Here is a 26,895-nt window from a genome sequence, read left to right as displayed (position 1 = left end):
CACTAAGATTGAATAGGTTTCTCCTTATAGCATTCTTGAAGATACCCTTTGCAGAATGTTGGCCAGTGAAAAACAGTTTTTTTTTTAGCATATGTAGATGAGGACTTGAGAGTGAAATCTAAATGATACACATTTGTATAAAGGATTTCATTTCCTCCCATTTACTGATATATTTACCCATATAAACAGTTTTTGACTTTTGAGTATATTACACAAACAAGAAAATAAGCTCCACCACTTATACATTTTTGTGACTACATGTTTTCTTACTGTCAAGTTGATTAATTTAACACAATTTTGCCTCTAAACAATCTGTATTATTATTATGTTGCGTTTGAAGATGATGCATGCATTCCTCACTTATGTCACAAATGCTAAAAGTTCATTAGTTTTAATCACTGAATATCTGGAACACTTTTCAATAATAACCTACACATAGTGGTAACTTCGAAGCCTAGGCCCTTCCTGTGTCCCAAATCTAAGACTGCGCCAACAGCTGATTGATGGAGGAATATATAGTGTTATGAGCAGGATCAATGGTTCTAGTTCATGTTTATGTTTTCACACTATTCACTGGACTGATCACTATTCAAACACCACGGTCACACTACTAATCTTGAGTGCTGGTCTTATGTAAGAGGTTGTTGTACTTGGTCTTCCTCATTGATTGTGCAAGGAACTCTGGTTAACTGGCCACCGTATGTTATCCATTTGTTAATTACTAGAAAAAGACAATATTGCTATGAGAATCTCACAGAAGAATACAATTTTCTACAGGCATATGTTTTAAGTATGAGTTGATAGGAAGTTTCTATTAACCATAATAATTACCTGGAACATAGATGAAGAATTGTTAGTCATTATTTCTCAGCTGATCCCATCTTTGGTCGTCAATTTTTCTTGGTGGGATTTAATGATACGTTGGTATTCTTAAAATATAAGTTTAATATCTTATGGCTATATTGCTCTGTAACAGCTGACTCCTAAGTGTGTGTGGAGCGTCATACACAATCTGACAAAACCAAAACATTGCTAAACAAAAGAGTATCGCTCTGAGAAGACTTAAATCCTACTCCAGTACAAAACTATAAAGAATCACATCCTATCTCTGAGGTAATCAACAAATGTTTGAATCCTAATACCAAAACAAATCATTACAATTATGTACAAAGCATAACATGTTTTATTCATGGAATATGATGCAATGTTGCGCCATACCTGTAACACTTGAAATAATATAGTACATTATTACAATAATACATAACAGTCTCCTCCCCCTTAACTTGACATTATAAAAATCTTCAAAAATCTAATCTCTCAGGGGGCTTTCCTCTGTTAATCCTATTAGGAAGCACTTTAACCTCATCTTCTACTAGTACATGAATTGGTTCTGAATCTACATTGGATGTTGGACCATCTTGGTTAATATTTGACTCATTTGATCTAACTACTTCTTTAAGTTTCTCATCTCTAACATTCACATGCTCTACTGTCTTTCTGTTTAACGGATGTAATTGATCAACATGACGTTTTACAACATTATCACCAACACGAACATCATAATGTAAATTTCCTATCTCTCTTACAATCTCTCCTGGTACCCACTTCTCTGGAGTGTTGTACGATCTTACCATGACATCAGACAAAGTTAAAAAATGTCTTACATTAGGAAGCTTTACTACCAGTTTATACCCTTTATCTTCTAAATCACTTTGCAAACTTGGATACAACAAATCTAACTTACACCTTATCCTCCTCCCCATCAACAAATTTGAGGATGTCACGCCTGTTGTGCTGTGCGGCGTTGTTCTATAAGACAATAAAAATTTTGATACATGCAAAAATATATTATCTGAATTTGCTTTTCTACACTTCATATTGTGTTTAAACGTTTGGACAAATCTTTCAGCCTCTCCATTAGTAGATGGATGATATGTAGCTGAAAATGTATGCTTTATACCATTGACATTACAAAATTCTTTAAACTCTTGTGAGGTAAATTGTGGACCATTATCTGTAACAATTCTTTCTGGAATACTGTGCGTTGAAAAAATTTGCATTAACTCTTTTATTGTGGCGTAAGACGTTGTTGTGTTCATTGGGATAATTTCTGGCCACTTACTGTAAGCATCTACTACTATCAAAAAAAAGTAATTTAAAAAAGAACCTCCAAAATCTATATGCACTCTTTGCCATGGATACCTGGGTAACTCCCACGGGTGCATTCTAGCAAATTGAGGATTGTTCTGTTGCATAACACAATTCATACAATTCTTTATATAAGATTCCACATCTTTATCTACACCTGGCCACCATACAAAAGTTCTCGCAATTGACTTTGATCTTACAATACCTTGGTGATCAGCATGTATTTCAGACAAAACCTTATTTCTCAGTGAATTAGGAATAACTACCCTTGAACCTCTCATCACTATTCCTTGTGTTACACTCAGTTCATACCATATATCCTTATACGGTTCACAATTTTCCTCTTTTCTACATAAGTCCCTACCTGTCATTAAACTCTCCAAAACCTTACTAAGTACTGGGTCTCTCTTGGTACTGTGTGCTACATCTTTTGCAGTTATTGATACATCATATACAGAAATTAACAGAACACCGTCATCATACTCCTCTGGAGCTTTGTCTACAGGTAATCTGGATAAAGCATCTGCATTACCCATGTTTGATGTTGGACGGTATTCTATATCATAGTGGTACGCTGCTAACGTAACTGCCCAACGTTGTAGCCTTGCAGCTACCAACGTAGGTAAACATGCTTTTGGACCCAATATTGCTAATAAAGGTTTATGATCTGTAACAAGTGTGAACTTTTTCCTATCATAAAGATACATATGGAATTTTTTAACTCCATAAACTAATGCTAAACCTTCCTTTTCTATTTGAGAGTAATTCCTTTCTGCCTTGTTCAATACTCTAGAAGTGAATGCAATTGGTTTTTCTGTTCCATCTGGCATTACATGAGATAATACTGCACCTAAACCTATGTTTGATGCATCACATACTGATTTAACTGGTAAATCCATTTGATAATGTACTAAGAATGTAGGTGATGTTATTTCCTGCTTGATTCTTTCTAAAGATTCCTGACACTTTTTTGTCCACTTCCATTCTACACCCTTATTCAACAGATTATACAATGGATGTGCAATTGTAGACAAATTCTGAATGAAATTCCCATAAAATGTTACTAAACCTAGAAATGATTGTAATTCCTTAACATTTTCTGGCACTTTTGTTGATTGTACAGCTTTGATCTTCTCTTTAGTTTTGTGAATACCCTTGCCATTTATTACAAAACCTAAGTATTCCACTGAATCAACTTCTAAAATACATTTGTTCTTATTTACTCTAATATTATGTTCCTTCAACTTCTTCAGAACTGTTCACAATCTTTCTTTATGTTCTCTTGTGTCTTTACCAGCAATTAAAATATCATCTATAAAAATGAATACTCCTTGCATTCCTGAAAAAATCTTATCCATAGTTTGTTGCCATATAGCTGGACTACTTAAAACTCCATAAGGTAATCTCTTTGGTCTAAACAAACCTATGGATGTATTTACTGTACATAATTCTTGTGAAGTTTCATCCATGGGAAGCTGTTGAAATGCTTGTCTTAAATCTAATTTAGAAAAAACACTGCATCCTGACATAGTTGCAAACATGTCTTTCGGATTTGGTAAGGGATGTTGAGCTACTTGCAGTTGTGGATTTAACGTTACTTTGTAATCTCCACATAACCTAACCTGTCCACTTTCCTTCACAATACGAATAAAGGCGTAGCCCAATCTGAATATGTAACCCTTTCCCAGGAACCTTCATTTTCTAATCTCCTGATTTATGTTTCAACTGCACTTTTCAATGCATACGGTACTGGTCTGGGAGCACAAAATCTAGAACTGTCAGGTTTCAAAACTAAAATTGCCTTTGCGTTCTTTACTGTACCTATTTTATCTTCAAATACGTCTTGAAACTCTGATATGATATTATCCATAGATATTTCATTTTTGTGTTCATCTTGTCTACCTGTAACTTTCAAAATACTAGGCCAATCTAACTTCAAATACTGTAGCCAATCTAAACCTAGCAAAGTTTGTCCATTACCTTTTACTACTGTTAATGGCATTCTCTCTAATTTTTGTTCTTTGTACTGTACTTCTACGTTCGAAGCACCTATCACCTGAATATCAAAACCATTATAACCTTTCAAAAATCTATTTGTACCTTCTAATAACAAATTAGGAATGCTTTTAGCCGTTTTCTCAGACATAATTGATACATCGGCTGCTGTGTCAACTTGCATCAAAATTGGTTTACCATTTATGATTACTTCTACCATGATATGTTTCTTTGCACCTTTGTTGACGGAATTAATGCAAAACACAAAATCAGTTTCTGACCTAACCTGATTATCATGAACATTTTCCGCATTATTCTCTTGACCAATAGTATCAACTGTAGCATTTATTTTCTTTGCGTACTGTTTAGGGAATCTACAAGCAGTTGCAAAATGACCCATCTTTCTGCAATTCTGGCATGTTTGTCCAGTAGCAGGGCATTTCTTTGCTTCGTATGCAAGATGATCAGTTTTACCACACCTATAACACTTGGGTTTTTCCTGTGGTTTCTGTGTATAAGCCTGATTCTGATATTTATGAACATTAGTGTTAGGCACTTTTCTATGACTAGGCTTTGACATATTCCTTCTCCGATTCTCATTGGTTTTCCTCTTAGAACCTACTGTATCAATTTTAGAATTTTCCATTTGATTGCTTGTAGAACTACCTATTATGTTACTTTGCCTATTTGATGTTTCTAAAGCTCTGCCTGTTATCAATACCTTTTCTAATGTTAAATCTTTATCTTGCAATAATTTCTTTCTTAGCTCTTCTGATGTGCAATGTGCAATCACTTGATCTATGATAACATTTTTCAACTCTAGAAATTCACATGAAACTGCTAAATTCTTTAGTCTAGTCACAAATGCATCTAAACTTTCATTTTCTTTCTGATAAGCCTGCGCTGAAAACTGGTATCTTTTAAAAAATTTATTGACCTGAGGAGCAAAATATGTGGTAAAAGCGTTAATTGCAGCTTCACTTGTGTCATCTGTAGGCTGCAAAGTCTTAAACACTTCCCGAACTTCCCTACCTGCTGTATGAAGAATAATGCCTTCTTTTGGGCATCCTTCATGTTCCCTAATGCTTCTAAATAAATCTTAAATTCCTCACACCACTGTTGCCATCGTGTTGCAACAGAATTGGGCTCAGCAGTGATGCTGAAGCGTTCGGGATGTTCTATATCAAAAGGCATTTTGAGTCTTACCTTAATACCTAGATTAGGTTAAGCTACTGTTTTGCAGTCACAAGTTTACTTCCTACCTGTTTTGTAGCCTACCCAACTTTAAATTTCACCCTTTCTTGTTTTGTTTGTTTGATGAAATTCCTGTTCTGCTTTTTGTACAATCTTCATGGGGCGATTTTCCTCTTGTCCCTTAATATACATAAGGACCTTCTCTTGTGCTGGCCGTCCTTCTACATAAGGCCCAATGTTTCTTCTGCGTGTGTTCGTCCTCCTGGGCGTTGCCACTTTTTAAGTATGAGTTGATAGGAAGTTTCTATTAACCATAATAATTACCTGGAACATAGATTAAGAATTGTTAGTAATTATTTCTCAGCTGATCCCATCTTTGGTCGTCAATTTTTAAGTATGAGTTGATAGGAAGTTTCTATTAACCATAATAATTACCTGGAACATAGATGAAGAATTGTTAGTCATTATTTCTCAGCTGATCCCATCTTTGGTCGTCAATTTTTCTTGGTGGGATTTAATGATACGTTGGTATTCTTAAAATATAAGTTTAATATCTTATGGCTACATTGCTCTGTGACAGCTGACTCCTAAGTGTATGTGGAGAGTCATACACAATCTGACAAAACCAAAACATTTCTAAACAAAAGAGCATCGCTCTGAGAAGACTTAAATCCTACTCCCAGTACAAAACTATAAAGAATCACATCCTATCTCTGAGGTAATCAACAAATGTTTGAATCCTAATACCAAAACAAATCATTACACTTATGTACAAAGCATAACATGTTTTATTCATGCAATATGATGCAATGTTGCGCAATACCTGTAACACTTGAAATAATATAGTACATTATATACAATAATACATAACAATATGTAATTAAGAAACATTTATGAGAATAGAAAATTAATAAATCTTACTCCATTTGTCTCCGAAGAGGACTGGGCAAGCTGCGTGCTGTAACATGTCGTCTCGAACTCCAGAATGTTTCATGTTGTACCAAAGGAGGCCCATTCCTTTGCTTGGTTTGACGCCAAAACCCAGCCATGGAAAGACAGTCGAACCTCCTGGCGAGAAGGAAAATTATCAAACAAATAAATAAACCTGTGAACAATTAAAGTAAGAAAATAATCAAGTATATCCATCAATTGAAATTGATCAAACTTATTTTTACGTAACCTACTCGATAAGTAAAATAGATGAATGAATGATAAAATCACATCTATGATTATAACAGATTGTCCCAAAATAATGTATACACACTATATGACTTTGAATAGCTATTAAACTTTTTTTTTTCTATTTCAGATTTGATTTTGGAGTAAGAATGACGACTACTGTGCTTACGTTTGAGCAAAAAAAAATTTGTTCGGAAAACATTCTAGAAATGTGGAAATAAAGCTGAAGTGCAAAGACGATTTACGAGTGAGTTCTGTTATGTATTATTGTAATAATGTACTATATTATTTCAAGTGTTGCAGGTATTGCGCAACATTGCATCATATTGCATGAATAAGACATGTTATGCTTTGTACATAAGAGTAATGATTTGTTTTGGTATTAGGATTCAAACATTTGTTGATTACCTCAAAGATAGGATGTGATTCTTTATGATTTGTACTGGAGTAGGATTTAAGTCTTTTCAGAGCGATGCTCTTTTGTTTAGCAATGTTTTGGTTTTGTCAGATTGTGTAAGACGCTCCATATACACTTGGGAGTCAGCTGTCACAGAGTAAGCAGAGCAATGTAGTCATTTATACATTAAACGTATTTTAAGAATACCAAAGTCTTATTACCCATCAAGCCAAAATTGACGACTACAGATGGGATCAGCTGAGAAATAATTACTAACAATTGTTCATCTATGTTCCAGGTAATTATTATGGTTAATAGAACTTCCTACCAAAGTACCATATCCCACACTGACGACTACAGATGGGATCAGCTGAGAAATAATTACTAACAATTGTTCATCTATGTTCCAGGTAATTATAATGGTTAATAGAACTTCCTACCAAAGTACCATATCCCACACTGGCGACGTTTAGGACGACGGACAAGCAGGGAGAAGGACGGCCAGCACAAGAGAAGATCGTATGTACATCAGGGGACAAGAGTAAAATCGCCCAATGAAGATTTTACCAGCAGCAGAATAGGAATTTCATCAAATACACAAAAGGGTGAAATTTAAAGTTGGGTAGGTAGGTAGGAAGTACACTTGTGACTGCAGAACAGTAGCTTAACCTACCACTGTTATTATTGTAAGCAATAAAAATGCCTTTTAATATAGAACACCCAAAAGGTTTCAGCATCACTGCTGAGCCCAATTCTGTTGCAACACGATGGCAACAGTGGTGTGAGGAATTTAAGATTTATTTAGAAGCATTAGGGAACATGAAGGATGCCCAAAAGAAGGCATTATTACTTCATACAGCAGGTAGGGAAGTTCGGGAAGTGTTTAAGACTTTGCAGCCTACAGATGACACAACTGAAGCTGCAATTAAGGCTCTTACCACATATTTTGCTCCTCAGGTCAATAAATTTTTTAAAAGATACCAGTTTTCAGCGCAGGCTTATCAGAAAGAAAATGAAAGTTTAGATGCATTTGTGACTAGACTAAAGAATTTAGCCGTTTCATGTGAATTTCTAGAGTTAGAAAATGTTATCTTAGATCAAGTAATTGCACATTGCACATCAGAAGAGCTAAGAAAGAAATTATTGCAAGATAAAGATTTAACATTAGAAAAGGTATTGATAACAGGCAGAGCTTTAGAAACATCAAATAGGCAAAGTAACATAATAGGTAGTTCTACAAGCAATCGAATGGAAAATTCTAAAATTAATACAGTAGGTTCTAAGTGGAAAACCAATGAGAATCAGAGAAGGAATATAACAAAGCCTAGTCATAGAAAAGTGCCTAACACTAATGTTCATAAATATCAGAATCAGGCTTATACACAGAAACAACAGGAAAAACCCAAGTGTTTTAGGTGTGATAAAACTGATCATCTTGCATACGAAGCAAAGAAATGCCCTGCTACTGGACAGACATGCCAGAATTGTAGAAAGATGGGTCATTTTGCAACTGCTTGTAGATTCCCTAAACAGTACGCAAAGAAAATAAATGCTACAGTTGATACTATGGGTCAAGAGAATAATGCGGAAAATGTTCATGATAATCAGGTTAGTTCAGAAACTGATTTTGCGTTTCGCATTAATTCCGTCAACAAAGGTGCAAAGAAACATATCATGGTAGAAGTAATCATAAATGGTAAACCAATTTTGATGCAAGTTGACACAGCAGCCGATGTATCAATTATGTCTGAGAAAATGGCTAAAAGCATTCCTAATTTGTTATTAGAAGGTACAAATAGAGTTTTGAAAAGTTATAATGGTTTTGATATTCAGGTAATAGGTGCTTCGAACGTAGAAGTACAGTACAAAGAACAGAAATTAGAAAGAATGCCATTAACAGTAGTAAAAGGTAATGGACAAACTTTGCTAGGTTTAGATTGGCTACAGTATTTGAAGTTAGATTGGCCTAGTATTTTGAAAGTTGCAGGTAGACAAGATGAAAACAAAATGAAATACCTATGGATAACATCATATCAGAGTTTCAAGACGTATTTGAAGATAAAATAGGTACAGTAAAGAACGCAAAGGCAATTTTAGTTTTGACACCTGACAGTTCTCCTAAATTTTTTGCTCCGAGACCAGTACCGTATGCATTGAAAATTGCAGTTGAAACAGAAATCAGGAGATTAGAAAGTGAAGGTTCCTGGGAAAAGGTTACATATTCAGATTGGGCTACACCATTAGTTCCTATTGTGAAGGAAAGTGGACAGGTTAGGTTATGTGGAGATTACAAAGTAACGTTAAATCCACAACTGCAAGTAGCTCAACATCCCTTACCAAATCCGAAAGACATGTTTGCAACTATGTCAGGATGCAGTGTTTTTTCTAAATTAGATTTAAGACAAGCATTTCAACAGCTTCCCATGGATGAAACTTCACAAGAATTATGTACAGTAAATACATCCTTAGGTTTGTTTAGGCCAAAGAGATTACCTTATGGAGTTGCAAGTAGTCCAGCTATATGGCAACAAACTATGGATAAGATTTTTTCAGGAATGCAAGGAGTATTCATTTTTATAGATGATATTTTAATTGCGGGTAAAGACACAAGCGAGCATAGAGAAAGATTGCGAACAGTTCTGAAGAAGTTGAAGGAACATAATATTAGAGTAAATAAGAACAAATGTATTTTAGAAGTTGATTCAGTGGAATACTTAGGTTTTGTAATAAATGGCAAGGGTATTCACAAAACTAAAGAGAAGATTAAAGCTGTACAATCAACAAAAGTGCCAGAAAATGTTAAGGAATTACAATCATTTCTAGGTTTAGTAACATTTTATGGGAATTTCATTCAGAATTTGTCTACAATTGCACATCCATTGTATAATCTGTTGAATAAGGGTGTAGAATGGAAGTGGACAAAAGAGTGTCAGGAATCTTTTGAAAGAATCAAGCAAGAAATAACATCACCTACATTCTTAATACATTATCAAATGGATTTACCAGTCAAATTAGTATGTGATGCATCAAACATAGGTTTAGGTGCAGTATTATCTCATGTAATGCCAGATGGAACAGAAAAACCAATTGCATTCACTTCTAGAGTATTGAACAAGGCAGAAAGGAATTACTCTCAAATAGAAAAGGAAGGTTTAGCATTAGTTTATGGAGTTAAAAAATTCCATATGTATCTTTATGGTAGGAAAAAGTTCACACTTGTTACAGATCATAAACCTTTATTAGCAATATTGGGTCCAAAAGCAAGTTTACCTACGTTGGTGGCTGCAAGACTACAACGTTGGGCAGTTACGTTAGCAGCGTACCACTATGATATAGAATACCGTCCAACATCAAATATGGGTAATGCAGATGCTTTATCCAGATTACCCGTAGACAAAGCTCCAGAAGAGTATGATGACAGTGTTCTGTTAATTTCTGTATATGATGTACCAATAACTGCGAAAGATGTAGCACACAGTACCAAGAGAGACCCAGTACAGTGGTACCTCTACATACGAATTTAATTCGTTCCACAACCAACTTCGGATGTAGAAAATGATCGGATGTAGAAACAAATTTTCCCATAAGAATACATGGTAATTCATTTAATTCGTACCTCAGCCTAAAAACCCATAATAAATCCTTAATAAATGGCTACACATAATTACACATAACAATAAAATAACTGCATAATATGAAAGAAGCATGTAAAAAAGATAATTATAAAGAAATAATGAATAAAAAATGTGTTTTATTGCCACTTTACCTTAGAGACAGGCCAACGCAGGTGTAAGATTTGCTACGCCAGGAGACGGACGATCGGCGAGAAGGTAGACATGGTGTCAACATGTTCTTTAAATAAATACTCTCTCTCTCTCTCTCTCTCTCTCTCTCTCTCTCTTGTTCTTCTTCACTGTTAGTGTAGAGACGTCTATTAATTTTTTCTGAGAGAGAGAGAGAGAGAGAGAGAGAGAGAGAGAGAGAGAGAGAGAGAGAGAGAGAGAGAGATTAAACAAAAATGAGAGATTAAACAAAAATGTGTTGTGTACATATGATTTTTAACAGCGTTAACGAGTTGAAAGACAGTTAATAAAAAACAATATCAGTGAATCTGAATTCCTTTATTAACTAAAACAAATATTGATACAAACACACTCGTGTGCGTATGCGCAAACACACACACACACGCACGAGGAGACACGATCGGCGAGGAGGTAGAGATGGTGACTGCGATAACATACCGTAACTTACACTACGGAAATTTTAATCTAACTTAGCTTAATTATTTTTTTTTTATTTTTATATTTCATATTTTTTACATCTTTTTATTTTGATTTTTTATTTTCATCACTTTCAGTGACGAGTTACGGTATGTTATCGCAGTCACCATCTCTACCTCCTCCCCGACCGTCTCTCTTACTGCGTAGCAATTTTTGCACCTGTGTGTGTGTGTGTTTGTGCATACGCACACGAGTGTGTTTGTATCAATATTTGTTTTAGTTAATAAAGGAATTCAGATTAGCTGTTATTACTTTCTTAGTTACATTTAATTGTTTTTCAACTCGTTGACGCTGTTAAAAATCATATGTACTCTAAACACATTTTTGTTTAATCTCTCTCTCTCTCTCGGAAAAAAAAATAATAGACGTATCTAACACTATAACAGCGAAGAAGAACGAGAGAGAGAGAGAGAGAGAGAGAGAGAGAGAGAGAGAGAGATTTTATTTAAAGAACATGTTAATGCTATGTTTAGAGAGACACAGAAAAAGAGAGAAGTCTTATTTAAAAGAGCTTGTTAATGCTATCATGGTTTTCTTTGCTTCACTTTTTTCTTTCTTTCTGTTCATCACGCTGGCCCTTCCCACAAATGATCGTTGCCAACAATCTCTTTGTCCTTTATCCCTATCAACAAAAGGCGTTCTATCTCTTCCAGGGTATTGCTACGATGTCTTGTAATAATGGTGAACCCCTTTGATGGTTATTTGCTTTAATGGCTGCCTTCAGCTTGATGATCCTCGAGATCATAGGCCTATTCCAGCCATATTGTTTAGCCATACAATATCACTCACATGCACACTGCTCTCATGTTTTTCTATAATTACTTGCTTCAATTCTAATGAAAGAATTGCCTTCTTCCTGTACTGAAATTTGGCTTCTTAGGCACCATGATTATAGGTAAAATCAAAAAGGAAATGTGAGAAAAGGAAGAAAATAAGCACTGTTAATAACAGACCAAACAGAAGACAACCACACGATACACACAAGAATAGAGACCTGAGCACTCGACGCTCAATGGCGTAATGTTTACTTCGTGTGTCAAAATAAAATTCGGGTGTAGAGTCAAAAGTTTGCTCGAATTTTACTTCGGATGTTGGAAAATTCGGATGTAGATACGTTCGTGTGTAGAGGTTCCACTGTACTTAGTAAGGTTTTGGAGAGTTTAATGACAGGTAGGGACTTATGTGGAAAGGAGGAAAATTGTAAACCGTATAAGGATATATGGTATGAACTGAGTGTAACACAAGGAATAGTGATGAGAGGTTCAAGGGTAGTTATTCCTAATTCACTGAGAAATAAGGTTTTGTCTGAAATACATGCTGATCACCAAGGTATTGTAAGATCAAAGTCAATTGCGAGAACTTTTGTATGGTGGCCAGGTGTAGATAAAGATGTGGAATCTTATATAAAGAATTGTATGAATTGTGTTATGCAATAGAACAATCCTCAATTTGCTAGAATGCACCCGTGGGAGTTACCCAGGTATCCATGGCAAAGAGCGCATATAGATTTTGCAGGTCCTTTTTTTAATTATTTGTTTTTGATAGTAGTAGATGCTTACAGTAAGTGGCCAGAAATTATCCCAATGAAGACAACAACGTCTTACGCCACAATAAAAGAGTTAATGCAAATTTTTTCAACGCATGGTATTCCAGAAAGAATTGTTACAGATAATGGTCCACAGTTTACCTCACAAGAGTTTAAAGAATTTTGTAATGTCAATGGTATAAAGCATACATTTTCAGCTACATATCATCCATCTACTAATGGAGAGGCTGAAAGATTTGTCCAAACGTTTAAACACAATATGAAGTGTAGAAAAGCAAATTCAGGTAATATATTTTTGCATGTGTCAAAATTTTTATTGTCTTATAGAACAACGCTGCACAGCACAACAGGCGTGGCACCCTCAAATTTGTTGATGGGGAGGAGGATAAGGTGTAAGTTAGATTTGTTGTATCCAAGTTTGCAAAGTGATTTAGAAGATAAAGGGTATAAACAAGTAGCAAAGCTTCCTAATGTAAGACATTTTTTACCTTTGTCTGATGTCATGGTAAGATCGTACAACACTCCAGAGAAGTGGGTACCAGGAAAGATTGTAAGAGAGATAGGAAATTTACATTATGATGTTCGTGTTGGTGATAATGTTGTAAAACGTCATGTTGATCAATTACAGCGGTTAAACAGAAAGACAGTAGAGCATGTGAATGTTAGAGATGAGAAACTTAAAGAAGTAGTTAGATCAAATGAGTCAAATATTAACCAAGATAGTCCAACATCCAATGTAGATTCAGAACCCATTCATGTACCAGTACAAGATGATGTTAAAGTGCTTCCTAATAGGATTAACAGAGGAAAGCCCCCTGAGAGATTAGATTTATGAAGATTTTTACAATGTCAAGTTAAGGGGGAGGAGACTGTTATGTATTATTGTAATAATGTACTATATTATTTCAAGTGTTGCAGGTATTGCGCAACATTGCATCATATTGCATGAATAAGACATGTTATGCTTTGTACATAAGAGTAATGATTTGTTTTGGTATTAGGATTCAAACATTATTTGATTACCTCAAAGATAGGATGTGATTCTTTATGAATTGTACTGGAGTAGGATTTAAGTCTTTTCAGAGCGATGCTCTTTTGTTTAGCAATGTTTTGGTTTTGTCAGATTGTGTAAGACGCTCCATATACACTTGGGAGTCAGCTGTCACAGAGTAAACAGAGCAATGTAGTCATTTATACATTAAACATATTTTAAGAATACCAACGTCTTATTACCCATCAAGCCAAAATTGACGACTACAGATGGGATCAGCTGAGAAATAATTACTAACAATTGTTCATCTATGTTCCAGGTAATTATTATGGTTAATAGAACTTCCTACCAAAGTACCATATCCCACAAGTTCCACAGAGATGCCCCAACACGCGTCACCATTTCACGAATCCTAGATAACTTTGAAAATCTTGGGACCCTCCAGTGCATGAGAAATGGACATTCAGGACGAAAAAGAACATTGACATGCCCAACTAAAGAGCAAGATGTTATTGCTAATGTTCACAATTCCCCACGAAAATCTGTTCGTCAACTGTCACATGAAATAGGTATCCCAAAATCGAGCGTCCATCACATTTTGAAGCGTGCGCAGCAGAAAACCTAAAATAATTGACGAACTTAGAGAGGCAATTGAAGAAGAATGTACTCTGATACCGAGAGAAATGCTACTAACAGTTTGTAGTTCCATATTTTCACGATGCGAAAAGTGTATTGAGCAGAACGGCAACCAGTTTGAACACTTTATGTGAGTTGATCTGTTTTTTCTAACATTCTCAAATTGCCCCATGTATCCTTACTTTTTCACTGTGAACTCTCAGAATCTTTAAATGTGTATTGTTTCTCTCCTGTGAATCTGTTTTCCACGTTAATATCAATAAATTGAACAAGTTGTAACAATCCAGAGTGCATACATTATTTTGGGACACCCTATAGATTAATTTCTTTGTTAAATCAAATGATTAAAATAATATACCAAAGGTTTTTAATGTTATTTAAGGAACAAATCTCCCTTTATGAGAGTTTCTGGTGAAACATCAGGAGTTCTCTTTTTTGAATGGCATTCACAATTCAATAAGTGAATCACTTCATTTGTGCTTTTTGTACAGTTTATTGTCTTTTATTGCACTCTTACATTCCACTTTTACAAGGAACCTATCTAGTGATGACTGTTTTTGCCTTTTCTTTAAGAATTTATGGAAATGCAACATTACATTGCCCGTACATAGGTTCGCTGATTGCCCTCCTGAAGCCTTATCTGCGTGATGGGTTTCTACAAAATTTTGCAGTTTTCCATATTCTTGAAATCTCCCTAATGTCTCGTGAAGTCAGAGGTTTGACGCTGTCCCTCTTCCTCACATGAAATCTCCTTCATTACCTTTTGTTGCTGGCCCTTATGCAACTCCACCAGCATCTTGGTCATTAGCTGATCACCAGGCTCGTCCAGATGATAATTTATGTCGTTCTTGTCCAGTTCTTAATGTATTGTCTTGCCAAAGGACACAATTTCATTGTCAACTGCCCACTAGATGTGTTTCAATCCTTCAAGGTTACGTTCAGGAATGTATTTAGGCCATAGTTCCCTCCATGCAGTATTGAGGGTTCTGTTAGTGACTCCTCAGGCTTTATCAATAAATTTGAGGCCGCTGATATTGTGGAAATGTTCTTTCTAAAACTCTCGGAGGGTGAGGTTGGTCCCTTCTTTGATCTCGAAGCATTACTGGAACATTGCCTTGTTTAATGCTTCTTAAACTTTGAGATTGTCTGCTCGTCCATGGTTTGAAGTATTAGACAGGTATTTGGTAGTAGGAAATTTATTCTGATGAATCTTAACTTCTAAATCAGGTTATTTTCAATGGCTGGAGGATGTGCAGGAGAGATATATATAACCAACAAGACTCGAAATTGGAGGTTCTTCTCCATAGGGTACTTTTTTACCCCAGGACCAAAAATCTCATTAATCCATTCCACAAACCAAATTACAAGTCACCTAAGCCTTGTTGTCTGACCCCCACATAACGTTCAGTTGCTTCTTCTGCACCCTGTACTTTTTAAATGGTCGTGGATTCTCAACGTGATACATCAGAATGTTGTATATTACTTTAGTTTAGTTCAACTTATATTCAACTCCATTTCTGTTATTGTAGTGACGTCTTCCATATGTCATGCATACATCAGTTAAACTGCTAAAATTCAAATCAGTGTGTCTCAATTGATAGAGAATACATCTCTTTTCGAGCACTCGTCTTTTCCTTACTCCTTTGTAAGGGATACATAACAAATTGAGGTCCTGCCTTATCCTTACAGAGAATAACTGAAATACTTAAGAAGTTGAAAATATATACACTGACGATAAGAATTATATCACAGAAGTTTGATTTTATAATCCCCATTGGCATTAGTACAAAACAACAGGTTTGAATGGTCTTTCATGGGCCTATGACTGAAAATTGTCTTTTCTTCTGCAGTAATGAAGGTCTTTCTGAACATCTTCCAAAAAAGACTGGTCTATCACAGTTGAACAATTGCTGCAGACTCAGAATCCATGAATCTTCTAAATTCTACAATGAATGCCTCTGCTGCCTTAAAGTCTCGCTTTGAATGTTTACTCTTCTTTGTCTGCTGATTTAACTAACTTTTTTAACAAGGTCAGCATACTGTACAATAACTTTGCCTTTTCACAAATTATATTCTTAGTAATCATATCTCCTGCTAACTGGTTTTCATTGATCAAGATGAGAAGCAAGTTTTCAATGTTATCAAGAACATGTGGCAGCTGTTTCATAAATATCGGCACAATTTTTGCAGCATCAATTACTTTAATTTTTTTTTTCTTCAGAATTATACAAATCATGGATTTGTACAATTGTACATTTTACCAGGCCTGCCACAGGAGTATCTTGAACATACTTCTCACTCATTTATTTTTTTATCTCTATGATAATTGTCTCCTTCTTATTATCTTTCTTACTCATCGTGGGTGACAATTGTTTGGATGCTTTACTGTACTGTTATTGTTAACTTAACGTTGAAAAACCGGTATAATTTAACAAAGAACTCATGGTCACAACTCTACAAAGAACACTCTCGAAGACATTCACAAAATAACTAAACTGTAAGTGATACTGGTACGATTACTATTGGGAAAGTGAAAGAGGTATGGTCTGAGTAAGGGAGAAGGAATGAAAGCTAAGGAAAAAAGGGGGGCTGAAAATCATGAGAACGCTGTGTGGGTGGCATTACAGTACTACCTGACTGTTTTCTGCACATCACGTGTTAGTCTCGTTAGTACTTGCCCTAAAAAAGTGCGTATTCAGAGGTAACTTTTTTCTCACAGCCCAATAAAATGTTCATAAAGCAATTTGACTTTTAAGATTAAATGATATTTGAACATTAGAGTTTAATTGAAGCTAAATCATTATTATTTTTCAACGACATTTGAACGTGGAAGTAAAAGTAAATCATTTAGAAATTGAGCCTTTACAAACTATTCTGATAAAACATTTATTTTTTCAATCTTACTGAAATTAATGACGTTCACGGTAACAAGTATATCAGTTCCCATCTTAGGATAACTTCTTATCAAATGCAGTGTAGAGGACATTCAATCTGAATTGACGTTGAGGTGTATGGTAATATCTTCAAGTACTGCGATTGAAGTCAGTGTCAGATAGTATTAAATTACGGCAAGATGAATCTCTGGAGGAATTGTGAATGTTTGATTTTATAAATGAATGGTTATAATATATTTTTATATGGAAATGAAAATTGTATTATCATTTGATGCCCCAAAATGAGCTGAATCTAATTCCATTTCAAACATCAAAACTGTCTTTTTCAAACAAAATGATAAAGCAAAACACAACAGTCACCTGTGATTGAATGTTTTACGAAGTATGTAGCCTTGCACAAAAATAATACTTCAGTCTTCCTTAACAATATACACATAACTAAAAAATGCTATACGAATAATTCTTTCAAAATCTTCTACGAGGTGGGACCCAAAAGTAACCGGAATAGTTTTCTGTTTGACAAGCCCATAGTAGTTCAGGCTTCCGCCACTAGATGCTACCTGAGGAAACCCCCAGGCATCAGTATGTTAACTGGCGTCATCGTGGGAACACGTATAGCTTCACGGTTAACATTTGTTTTGAAGTGCCTCACGCCTTTTTGTCTATTTTTACAATGACTGAAAAGAAGGAGCAGCATGCTGCCACGAAATTCTGTTTTTTGCTGGGGAAAACGGCAGCCGAAACAGTTGCTATGCTTCAAACAGCGTACAAGGATGTTGCCATGAGTAAAACACAAGTTTTTGAGTGGTTTGCACACTTTAAGAGTGGTCAAATGTCACTGGAAGACCAGCCTCGTTCAGGGCGACCTTCAAGCTCTCGAACAGAAGAAAACATCATGAAAATTCATGAACTGATCTTGGAAGACCGTCGCAGAACAATTGATGAACTTGCTGATTTGAGTGGTGTGTCCTGGAGCTCATGCCAGCGAATTTTGAACGACGAATTGGGAATGAAAAGAGTTGCAGCAAAAATGGTGCCTCGCTTGCTCACGGACGGTCATAAGCAGTCACGAATGGATGCCTGTCGTGAACTGAAAGAACACTTGGAAGTTGATCCAGACCTTTTTTCGAAGGTCATCACAGGTGACGAAAGCTGGTGCTACGGCTACGACCCAGAAACAAAGCAGCATCAAGTCAGTGGAAACATCCAATGTCACCACGACCCAAAAAAGCGCGTCAAGCAAAGTCCAGGGTCAAGACGATGCTGATTTGTTTCTTCAAGCTCTCGAACTGATGAAAACATCATAAAAATTCATGAACTGATCTTGGAAGACCGTTGCAGAACAATTGATGAACTTGCTGGTTTGACTGGTGTGTCCTGGAGCTCATGCCAACGAATTTTGAACGACGAATTGGGAATGAAAAGAGTTGCAGAAAAAATGGTGCCTCGCTTGCTCACGGACGGTCAAAAGCAGTCACGAATGGATGCCTGTCGTGAACTGAAAGAACACTTGGAAGTTGATCCAGACCTTTTTTCGAAGGTCATCACAGGTGATGAAAGCTGGTGCTATGGCTACGACCCAGAAACAAAGCAGCAATCAAGCCAGTGAAAACATCCAACATCACCACGACCCAAAAAAGCGTGTCAAGCGAAGTCCAGTGTCAAGACGATGCTGATTTGTTTCTTCGATGTGAAAGGAGTTATCCACAAAGAATTCGTTCCTACAGGTCACACTGTTAACCAGACGCTTTACTTGACAGTGCTGAAGCGTTTGCGAGATTCCGTGAGACGGAAACGCCCCGACCTGTGGCAAAGTGGAGGGTGGTGGCTTCATCACAACAATGCACCAGCGCACACCGCCTTGAGTGTGAGACAGTTTCTGACCAAGAATGGCATGACCCTACTTATCCACCCTCCCTATTCACCCAACCTTGCTCCCTGTGACTTTTTTTTGTTCCCCCAAATGAAGAAAGTCCTCAAAAGAAAACGTTTTGCAGACGTCGAAGAGGTTAAGAAGAAAACGACAGTCATTAAAAAAATAACTTCACAAGAGTTCCAGAACTGCTTTCAACAGTGGAAAACACGTCTGGACTGGTGCATTGCTTCAAATGGAGAGTACTTTGAAGGTGATAAGACTATAAACATGTAATAATAGCTGAATAACATTCTATGACAATTCCGGTTACTTTTGGGTCCCCCCTCGTATAGTCAAGGAACAACCTATGATAGATCAGGAATGCTTTTCTAATATCATAAAACTTCATATACATGTTTTCCAAAATAGGCCTACATGCAGACCTAAGGGGGTAACCAATTTAGGCAATCTTAGGGAATTATGAGACTTTAACAAATTTGTGATTCCTTAAGCACAGTATAGAGATTTCAATGATGAAGCAAATGAAGGACACTGCCTTGCTGTACATCGGTGAGATAGATGAGGAAAGTAGCCATACGATTGTAGGTAAGATTCGAGACTGTGGCATCATGGTGTACTGTGTAGTGCCCTCCTATGCCGTAGTTTACGACCTGTCAGGTATTACACAAATGCTTCAGTAATGAATCATCACTGAATATTATTATCATTATCAATGGCAAAGTAAAATGGTGGGAAAAGAACATAGGTCTAGTGTATCTCTTCTACATGCACACACAATAATGTAACTTAGGGAGGGTAGTACCAAAAGGATACAGTCCTCCTGTTCATAGGCCAAGTCTTTTTCTTGATGTCAGCAGATGCTGGCAGGTCATTATAAAAATTATGAATGTTTGATCTCGTGTATCTTTTAAACTGGGTTAACAGAACCGTGTTAATAGGGAGTTAACTGTATTTATAATTCTAATAACTCTATGCACTGCAGGCAGACAGGCGAGCGATCCATGACACTGACACGGCACTTGGCTCACAACTGGTATTTTGTACCTTCAGAATTTCCAAATTTACATGATCATTTTACTCTTACCTGGTATGTTTCACTACCAGTGTACTGGACTGCATTTAGGCCGGTCAGTCTTTCGATGCGAGTAGTGAGGAGAGGCAGGTGATGGTCATTGTGTTCATATAACCAGGCACTGAAAAGTATAAGAAGAAATTTGGGTTAAGTTAGTGTAATTTTATCAGCGAAGACAGGCACGGAAATCTGGTTTAGTAATAATGAAATATTCATTAAGTTTCTTTTCATAAAAACTTGTTAACCTAAATGTTAATGTATGGCCCTCAGTTCACCACATAAGGTATAGATTAGGCTCATAGCTGTTATTGGCTTTTAATGACAACATATACTTTAATCCTTTTGGAAGGAAATTCAATTACATATCTTCACTTCTCTGATTCTATAACTGAATTACTTCTTACGTGGAACTAGTTCTCTGGTAGCTAACTTCACTCTCTCCGTTGTATCTGAAGGTGCTGGATTTCTCCAAGAAACGAGAGGCCGTCTGTTTGAGGGCCTTGGCCTTTGAAGGCGTCACCACGCCCTTGATGGTAATGACGTGGGGAGATAACGAGTGGACTTCCATCTTCAGTAGGCCGATTAAAAATTGGGGTGAACTATTATTTATGAATCGACAATAAAGGTTGAACGTCATATTTGGGGCCTGAGGAAGAACACAAAATGCTGTTGTTGTTTTTTTATTATTATTACTATTCGGTTGTTTCTGAAATATGAAAGACCATAATTATTGCCATATACATTTTTCAATTGGGTGAACATGCATGACTCTCCTGCACATTAAACTTGACACAAAATAAGCAGTTTTATATGCATATATATGCAGTCTGGATGTAGTAACATTAAACTTCATTGCTATTCATTGTTCATAAAATAAACAAAATTCTTTAACTAAGTATTCATTATAGAAATTCTTCTATGCAACTACAAGCTGTGCAATATTTGCACTTACCATAGCCTGTAACCAATTACAATGATGCATTCTTAATTCTCTTAACCCTGGATAGGTACGGTGGGTCGTTTGCGACCCCGAGCGTCAAAAAAAAACAGGTTTTTCTCACGTGACTCACCCCTGTGACTGAATTTGTGGGTGATCGACCTGCAGGAGGTGTCTCCCCTACACGCTCTAGTAGTGTCCAGATGTGCATTGCTGTAGCTGTACTCCTTCCCCGATTTCTGAGACGCGTCGGGGTCGTTCGCGTCCGAGTTTACCCTTCTGAGGTAGTTTGCATAATTATCAAAGTTATTACGTATTATGAAATTGTCGTAGAATGGTGCAACTTGTATAGGTTATCAGTTGTGGAAAGTCTTGGTGGATTGTTTGGCTACCATGTGCATGTTTTTTTTTTTAGTTAAAATGTCGTTCATCACCACGAGGACCATTTTACCGCGAGTGCCCCTTTTTCATTTTTTTTCATTTTTTTGCCAAGTCATTTTTCCGTAAGATATTGCCAAATAGTGTCGTAAAACTTTTGCTTGTTTAGTGTTGGAAAGTGTGTCTAGATGATCTGGCTACCCATGCATGACTTTGTTTTTGTCAGATACGACGTAGTTATTGGTATATTGGGTATTTAACTGCGGTTACCAATTTCTGTTTTTTTTTCAATATTTGTAAAAATTACTACGTAGTAAGGAATTGCCGTATATTATTCATTTTTTTTTCATGTTTATGTGTTAGAAAGTGTGCCTTGATGGTTGGGCTAACACGTGCATGTCTTTTTTTTTATCTGAGATGTCGTATATTAGAATGTCGGGCATTTTACCGCGAGTGTCCCTTTTTAATTTTTTTTAATTTTTTTGCCAAGTCATTTTTCCGTAAGATATTGCGAAATAGTGTCGTAAAACTTTTGCTTTTTTAATGTTGGAAAGTGTGTCTAGATGATCTGGCTACCCATGCGTGATTTTGTTTTTGTCAGATACGACGTAGTTATTGGTATATTGGGTATTTAACTGCGGTTGCCAATTTCTGTTTTTTTTTTCAATATTTGTAAAAATTTACTACGTAGTAAGGAATTGCCGTATATTATTGATTTTTTTTTCATGTTTATGTGTTAGAAAGTGTGCCTTGATGGTTGGGCTAACACGTGCATGTCTTTTTTTTTTATCTGAGATGCCGTATATTAGAATGTTGGGCATTTTATCCGCGAGTGCCCCTTTTTATTTGTTTTGCATTTTTTTGCTTAGTCATGTTACCGTAAGGAATTGGCAAGTAGTGTCGCAAAACTTATATTTTTATAGTGTTGGAAAGTGTTTCTAGATGATCTGGCTACCCATGCCTATTTTTTTTTTAGCCAGATATGGCGTATATATAAGTATGTGTTCGATTTTCCTGTGATTGCCATTTTTTCGTTTTTTCCCATTTCTTTCAAAATTACTACGTACTAAGGAACTATCACAGAGTAATATTTCATTTATATGTTTATTTGTCGGAAAATATGCCTTGATGGTTTGCCTAGCACGTGGCTGAAATTTTTTTTTTCTGAAATGCCGTATATTAGAATGGCCATTTTTCCACGAGTGCCCCTTTTTATTTGTTTTGCATTTTTTTGCTTAGTCATGTTACCGTAAGGAATTGGCAAGTAGTGTCGCAAAACTTATATTTTTATAGTGTTGGAAAGTGTTTCTAGATGATCTGGCTACCCATGCCTATCTTTTTTTTTAGCCAGATATGGCGTATATATAGGTATGTGTTCGATTTTCCGGTGATTGCCATTTTTTCGTTTTTTCCCAATTCTTTCAAAATTACTACGTACTAAGGAACTATCACAGAGTAATGATTCCTCTAGATGTTTATTTGTCGGAAAATTTTGTTTACTTTTTTTTTGATTGAATATCATCAAATTTTTTTAGCTAAAATATTGTTTTACATTTTTTTTTTTCGATTTTATTTCCCTTCAAAAACATTTTTTTGGGTCAGAATTTTAATTTTATAGTCGTAAAATAATCGACAATTATCCAGCAACCCACCATACAATTTTTATGCATATCCAATAATAATTAGATTAGTAAATAACACCTTGAAATTGACATACCCTTCCTACATTTCAAGTGGCAGATTAGGGAGTCTGAGTCAGTGTGGTTGGCGGCCATTTTGCGGACATATCCGAAGCATAAGCTGCCCTATCTATATATATTCTTGTTCCCTATAGAATTTGTGATATTTTGGTATATTTTTACCTGCATAAATATCATATTATATATTAAATATATGTATTTTTTTACGAAATTTCCAAGTACTCAAAAAATTACCTTTAGATATGGCCCCTGATATAAATGTAATTTACAAAATAATGAAGATTTTTTTACATATTTCTATTTTAGGATAACATGTGTTTATTCCCTAAAAAAATTAGCCACTTCCTATTTCATTTGGGTACCCAAAAAAATTCATGAAATTTGGACAATTTTTTTTGGCCAAAAAAGTTACCCTTTTTTTCTCATTTCAGATCTTCACCTCCATGGGTCTGACTTCATCCAAAATACATCCAGATGTGTCCTAAACATTCAAGAATCAATTCCTAAAAGGATTTGTGTATATATGTATAAACTTTTTTTTTATGAATTTTTATGTCAGGTCTTTTTTTTTTCTACTTAATTTTTTAAAATATTTATAATAAATAGTTTTTCTGCAGATGAGTAGTATTTATCTTTACATTTGTTTTAAGCATTCATTGAAGTTTTTTTTGGCAAAAGAAAAAAGGAGGTTACTGCAAAAACTGATTTTTCAAGAATTTTTTTTGGCGTCGGGGTCGTTCGCGTCCGAGTATACCCTTAAAGGGGTGTCCGAGGACCGTACCTATCCAGGGTTAAACTGACTTTTATAATTTCTATCAACAATGCTATGGCTTGTACACTTTCTAAATTAGACATGTTTCAGACCACCATAGATACATATTTGATTAAATTAAAAAATCTAAAGTATGAATACCATAGATGCTCAATCATTAAACTGACAAAATCTAATGACTATTCTGCTAACAAACTGGGTTTTAATGTTAGCTTAGCTCTTAAACTCAACAAACAACCAGAAGTATAGTTACCCTCAAGTCCTCCCCTCGACAGATCTTCACGTACTGGATTTGACCTTCAGTTAGTGAGCCAACTTCCCCCACAACCATCGCTTGCTTATTGTGGTACTTCTTTTTTTTTTTTTTTTTTTTTCTGGCTAGCTGCTTATCAAGCGGCTTCTGGTGAGTGTTGTGCTGCTTTGTGCGGAAGCCTTTCCGTTCCAATACTTGGTCGTGCTTTGAAAGAGGAGAAATAGCACTTACATATTTGGCAGAAGGATACAGCATTCCTTTCCCCACTAAGACTAGTTTGGCTTATTGGTCTACTTTGAAACTAGAAACTAACTGAGGTACTGTACAGGATTTACCACGCATCAGGGATTGTAAATTTATTATATGTATCACTATTATGACTTTCAATATTTCCATAAGTCAGTTGTTTACAATTGCCAAACTTTAGGTCGCAGGGAAACTTTCTGGTGTTACCAATATTTTAGATCTTCCTTAAATATTATTAGTCCTACTGTAATAGCGAAATCGGCTGCTCAAGTCAACTTTCTCTATCTATTTCTATTCCTGGTATTTTCCCTTAGTCCTAGTTCACCCATATCCCTCCTCATCACATCCATCCATCTAATCCACTGACACCCCATACTTCACCTCCCCATTACTGGTATGTTCTTAGCTCTCTTGATTCATCCCACCTCTTCCTTTCTTAATACATGGCCATGGAATCTCAGACGAGGTTCTCTAGCCTTATCTTTTACATTACATATACCACACATTCTTCTAATATTTTGACTCTCCCCCTTTTTCCAGTAGCGATATTCAAGCAATCCATCTCACCATTCTCCTCTCATTTCCTTGCAACAGTCCCTCCTCCTTCTTCTTAGGTGCCCAAGTTTCTTCCCCATATAATAGTATGGTCTTGATAACTGACTTATAGATCTTCATTTTGAGTCATAGGTCTGATAAACAAGTCCATGCCTCTTCTACTATTTGTCTCACTGCTTTCTCAGTAATTCCCTCCTCTGTTAATATTGATCCCACTTGAATGTTTACTCATTCAAACCTTTCTCTACTATAATTATTAGCTCTGTCTACCAAATGTTCATCTCAATCCTTTCCTTTCTAGGGCTCCTTTTCATGTTAAAAATATTCTTTGCTCTTCTTCTTTTTCTGCTATAATGACTAAATCGTCAGCTAACACCAGTTCCCACAATTCTTCATTGTTCTTTAATTCTGATGATGTAGTGTCCATAATGATACAGAAGATGTCTCATTTTTGTGTACACAATTTGGTCATCCAACTATCTTCCTATTCCCTTGGCCTATCCTCTACATCCCAGATCTTTTCCAATATGTGTACACTTACTTTACCTAAATTTTTCAATGCCTCATTCATTTCTACTGGTAACTGTGATTTTCCAGCAGTTTTATTTACTTTTCCTTTCTTTGTCACATTCTTAACTTCATCATTGGTCCTTCTACTGGAGGAGCATTCTCTAGTTCTTCATACTCATTATCAGTGTTTTAATAGTTGTGAAAAATAGGCTTTTCATCTTCTCTTGACTTCTTCCTCAATTTAGATAGTTTCATTTTCATCTTGAATCATTCCTACTTATCCTACATCCTGCTTGTCTTTTCTTCTTGCTTTTGCATTTCTGTAGGTTATCTTTTCTCCCTCCATTGTTCCTATCATCTTAGAAAACTCTCTCGTGGTTTCTCCCTTTGCAATTAATAACATTATCTTTGTTTCCTTGTTTATCCATCTATATTCCTCATTAGCCTGGTAGTTGTTACATATATATATATATATATGTGTGTGTGTGTGTGTGTGTGTGTGTGTGTGTGTGTGTGTGTGGAGGAAGGTTTTTACACCTGGAAAGCTTCAGTGATTAAATAAACAGGAGAACGAAGAGTCTGGATAACATCTTTCATGTTTATTGTTGCCGACGTATCGGGACTCGTCCCATTATCAAGGCTAAAAAGGACATATAAAACATTGTAAGCAAACACTCAGTATAAATATAGTTCAATATAAAATACATAAAATAAAAGTTTAAGATTAAAGTTATAAACACAGGTACAAATAAAAACTGGAAATAAGATCAAATTAGCTAAAAGAAAAATATCTTTAAACTGAAATATACAAAAATTAAAATTGTCTAAGGAAACTATCCTGTCTTAGTTTAACTAATTTTCAAGGATCCCTGACAGTGGGATCCTCGTTTAAATTTAAGGATTCTCTCCCCGATCTAAGGCGTTCTTCAGTAGTTTATATGTTTACTTGTCCGAGATGTAATCTCGGAAATTATGTGGGTTCCAAAAAAAGTCTGCTGAAAATCACATTGATGCTAATCGGGGAGTTAACCATTGAACTGGATGCGTGCTCAACACCAAAGAGTTCTCAACTGTAACATACATATAAATGCAAGACTAGCATTACTTATAAAAACTTTGAAGTCATTGCTCAAGCGCCAAACAACTCCTCTCTACTAGTATTAGAGTCGTTGATAATTAAAGAACAGGCTCCTCAACTAAAGAGCCAATTATCCTCTGTCACCCTCCACATCGCTCAAGCTGACAACTTTAGAATTTTCTTCCTGAGTGCTGTACTTAAGATAGTCACTCAGTTCTCTACTTTAGTCAAGACAGGTTGGTCTCCTTAGACAATTTT

The 26,895-nt window shown here is 35.8% G+C and overlaps 1 protein-coding gene across 1 annotated transcript; it reads right to left on the bottom strand.

Annotated features, from left to right (window-relative positions):
- Positions 1–342: 342 nt before the first annotated feature.
- On the bottom strand, positions 343–25,169 carry LOC137614821 (prolyl 4-hydroxylase subunit alpha-1-like). Its single transcript, XM_068344485.1, has 7 exons — positions 25,062–25,169; positions 24,249–24,452; positions 20,613–20,854; positions 20,221–20,329; positions 19,672–19,786; positions 6,259–6,405; positions 343–721 (listed from the first exon to the last, which is right to left on the bottom strand). The coding sequence occupies exons 1-7, from the start codon at positions 25,167–25,169 to the stop codon at positions 630–632; spliced, it is 1,017 nt and encodes a 338-aa protein (XP_068200586.1). The 3' UTR covers positions 343–629.
- Positions 25,170–26,895: the final 1,726 nt, after the last annotated feature.

This window comes from Palaemon carinicauda, chromosome 21 (assembly GCF_036898095.1).
Source record: "Palaemon carinicauda isolate YSFRI2023 chromosome 21, ASM3689809v2, whole genome shotgun sequence".
NCBI classification, from domain to species: domain Eukaryota; kingdom Metazoa; phylum Arthropoda; class Malacostraca; order Decapoda; family Palaemonidae; genus Palaemon; species Palaemon carinicauda.
This window is presented reverse-complemented; position numbering and strand designations above follow the sequence as displayed.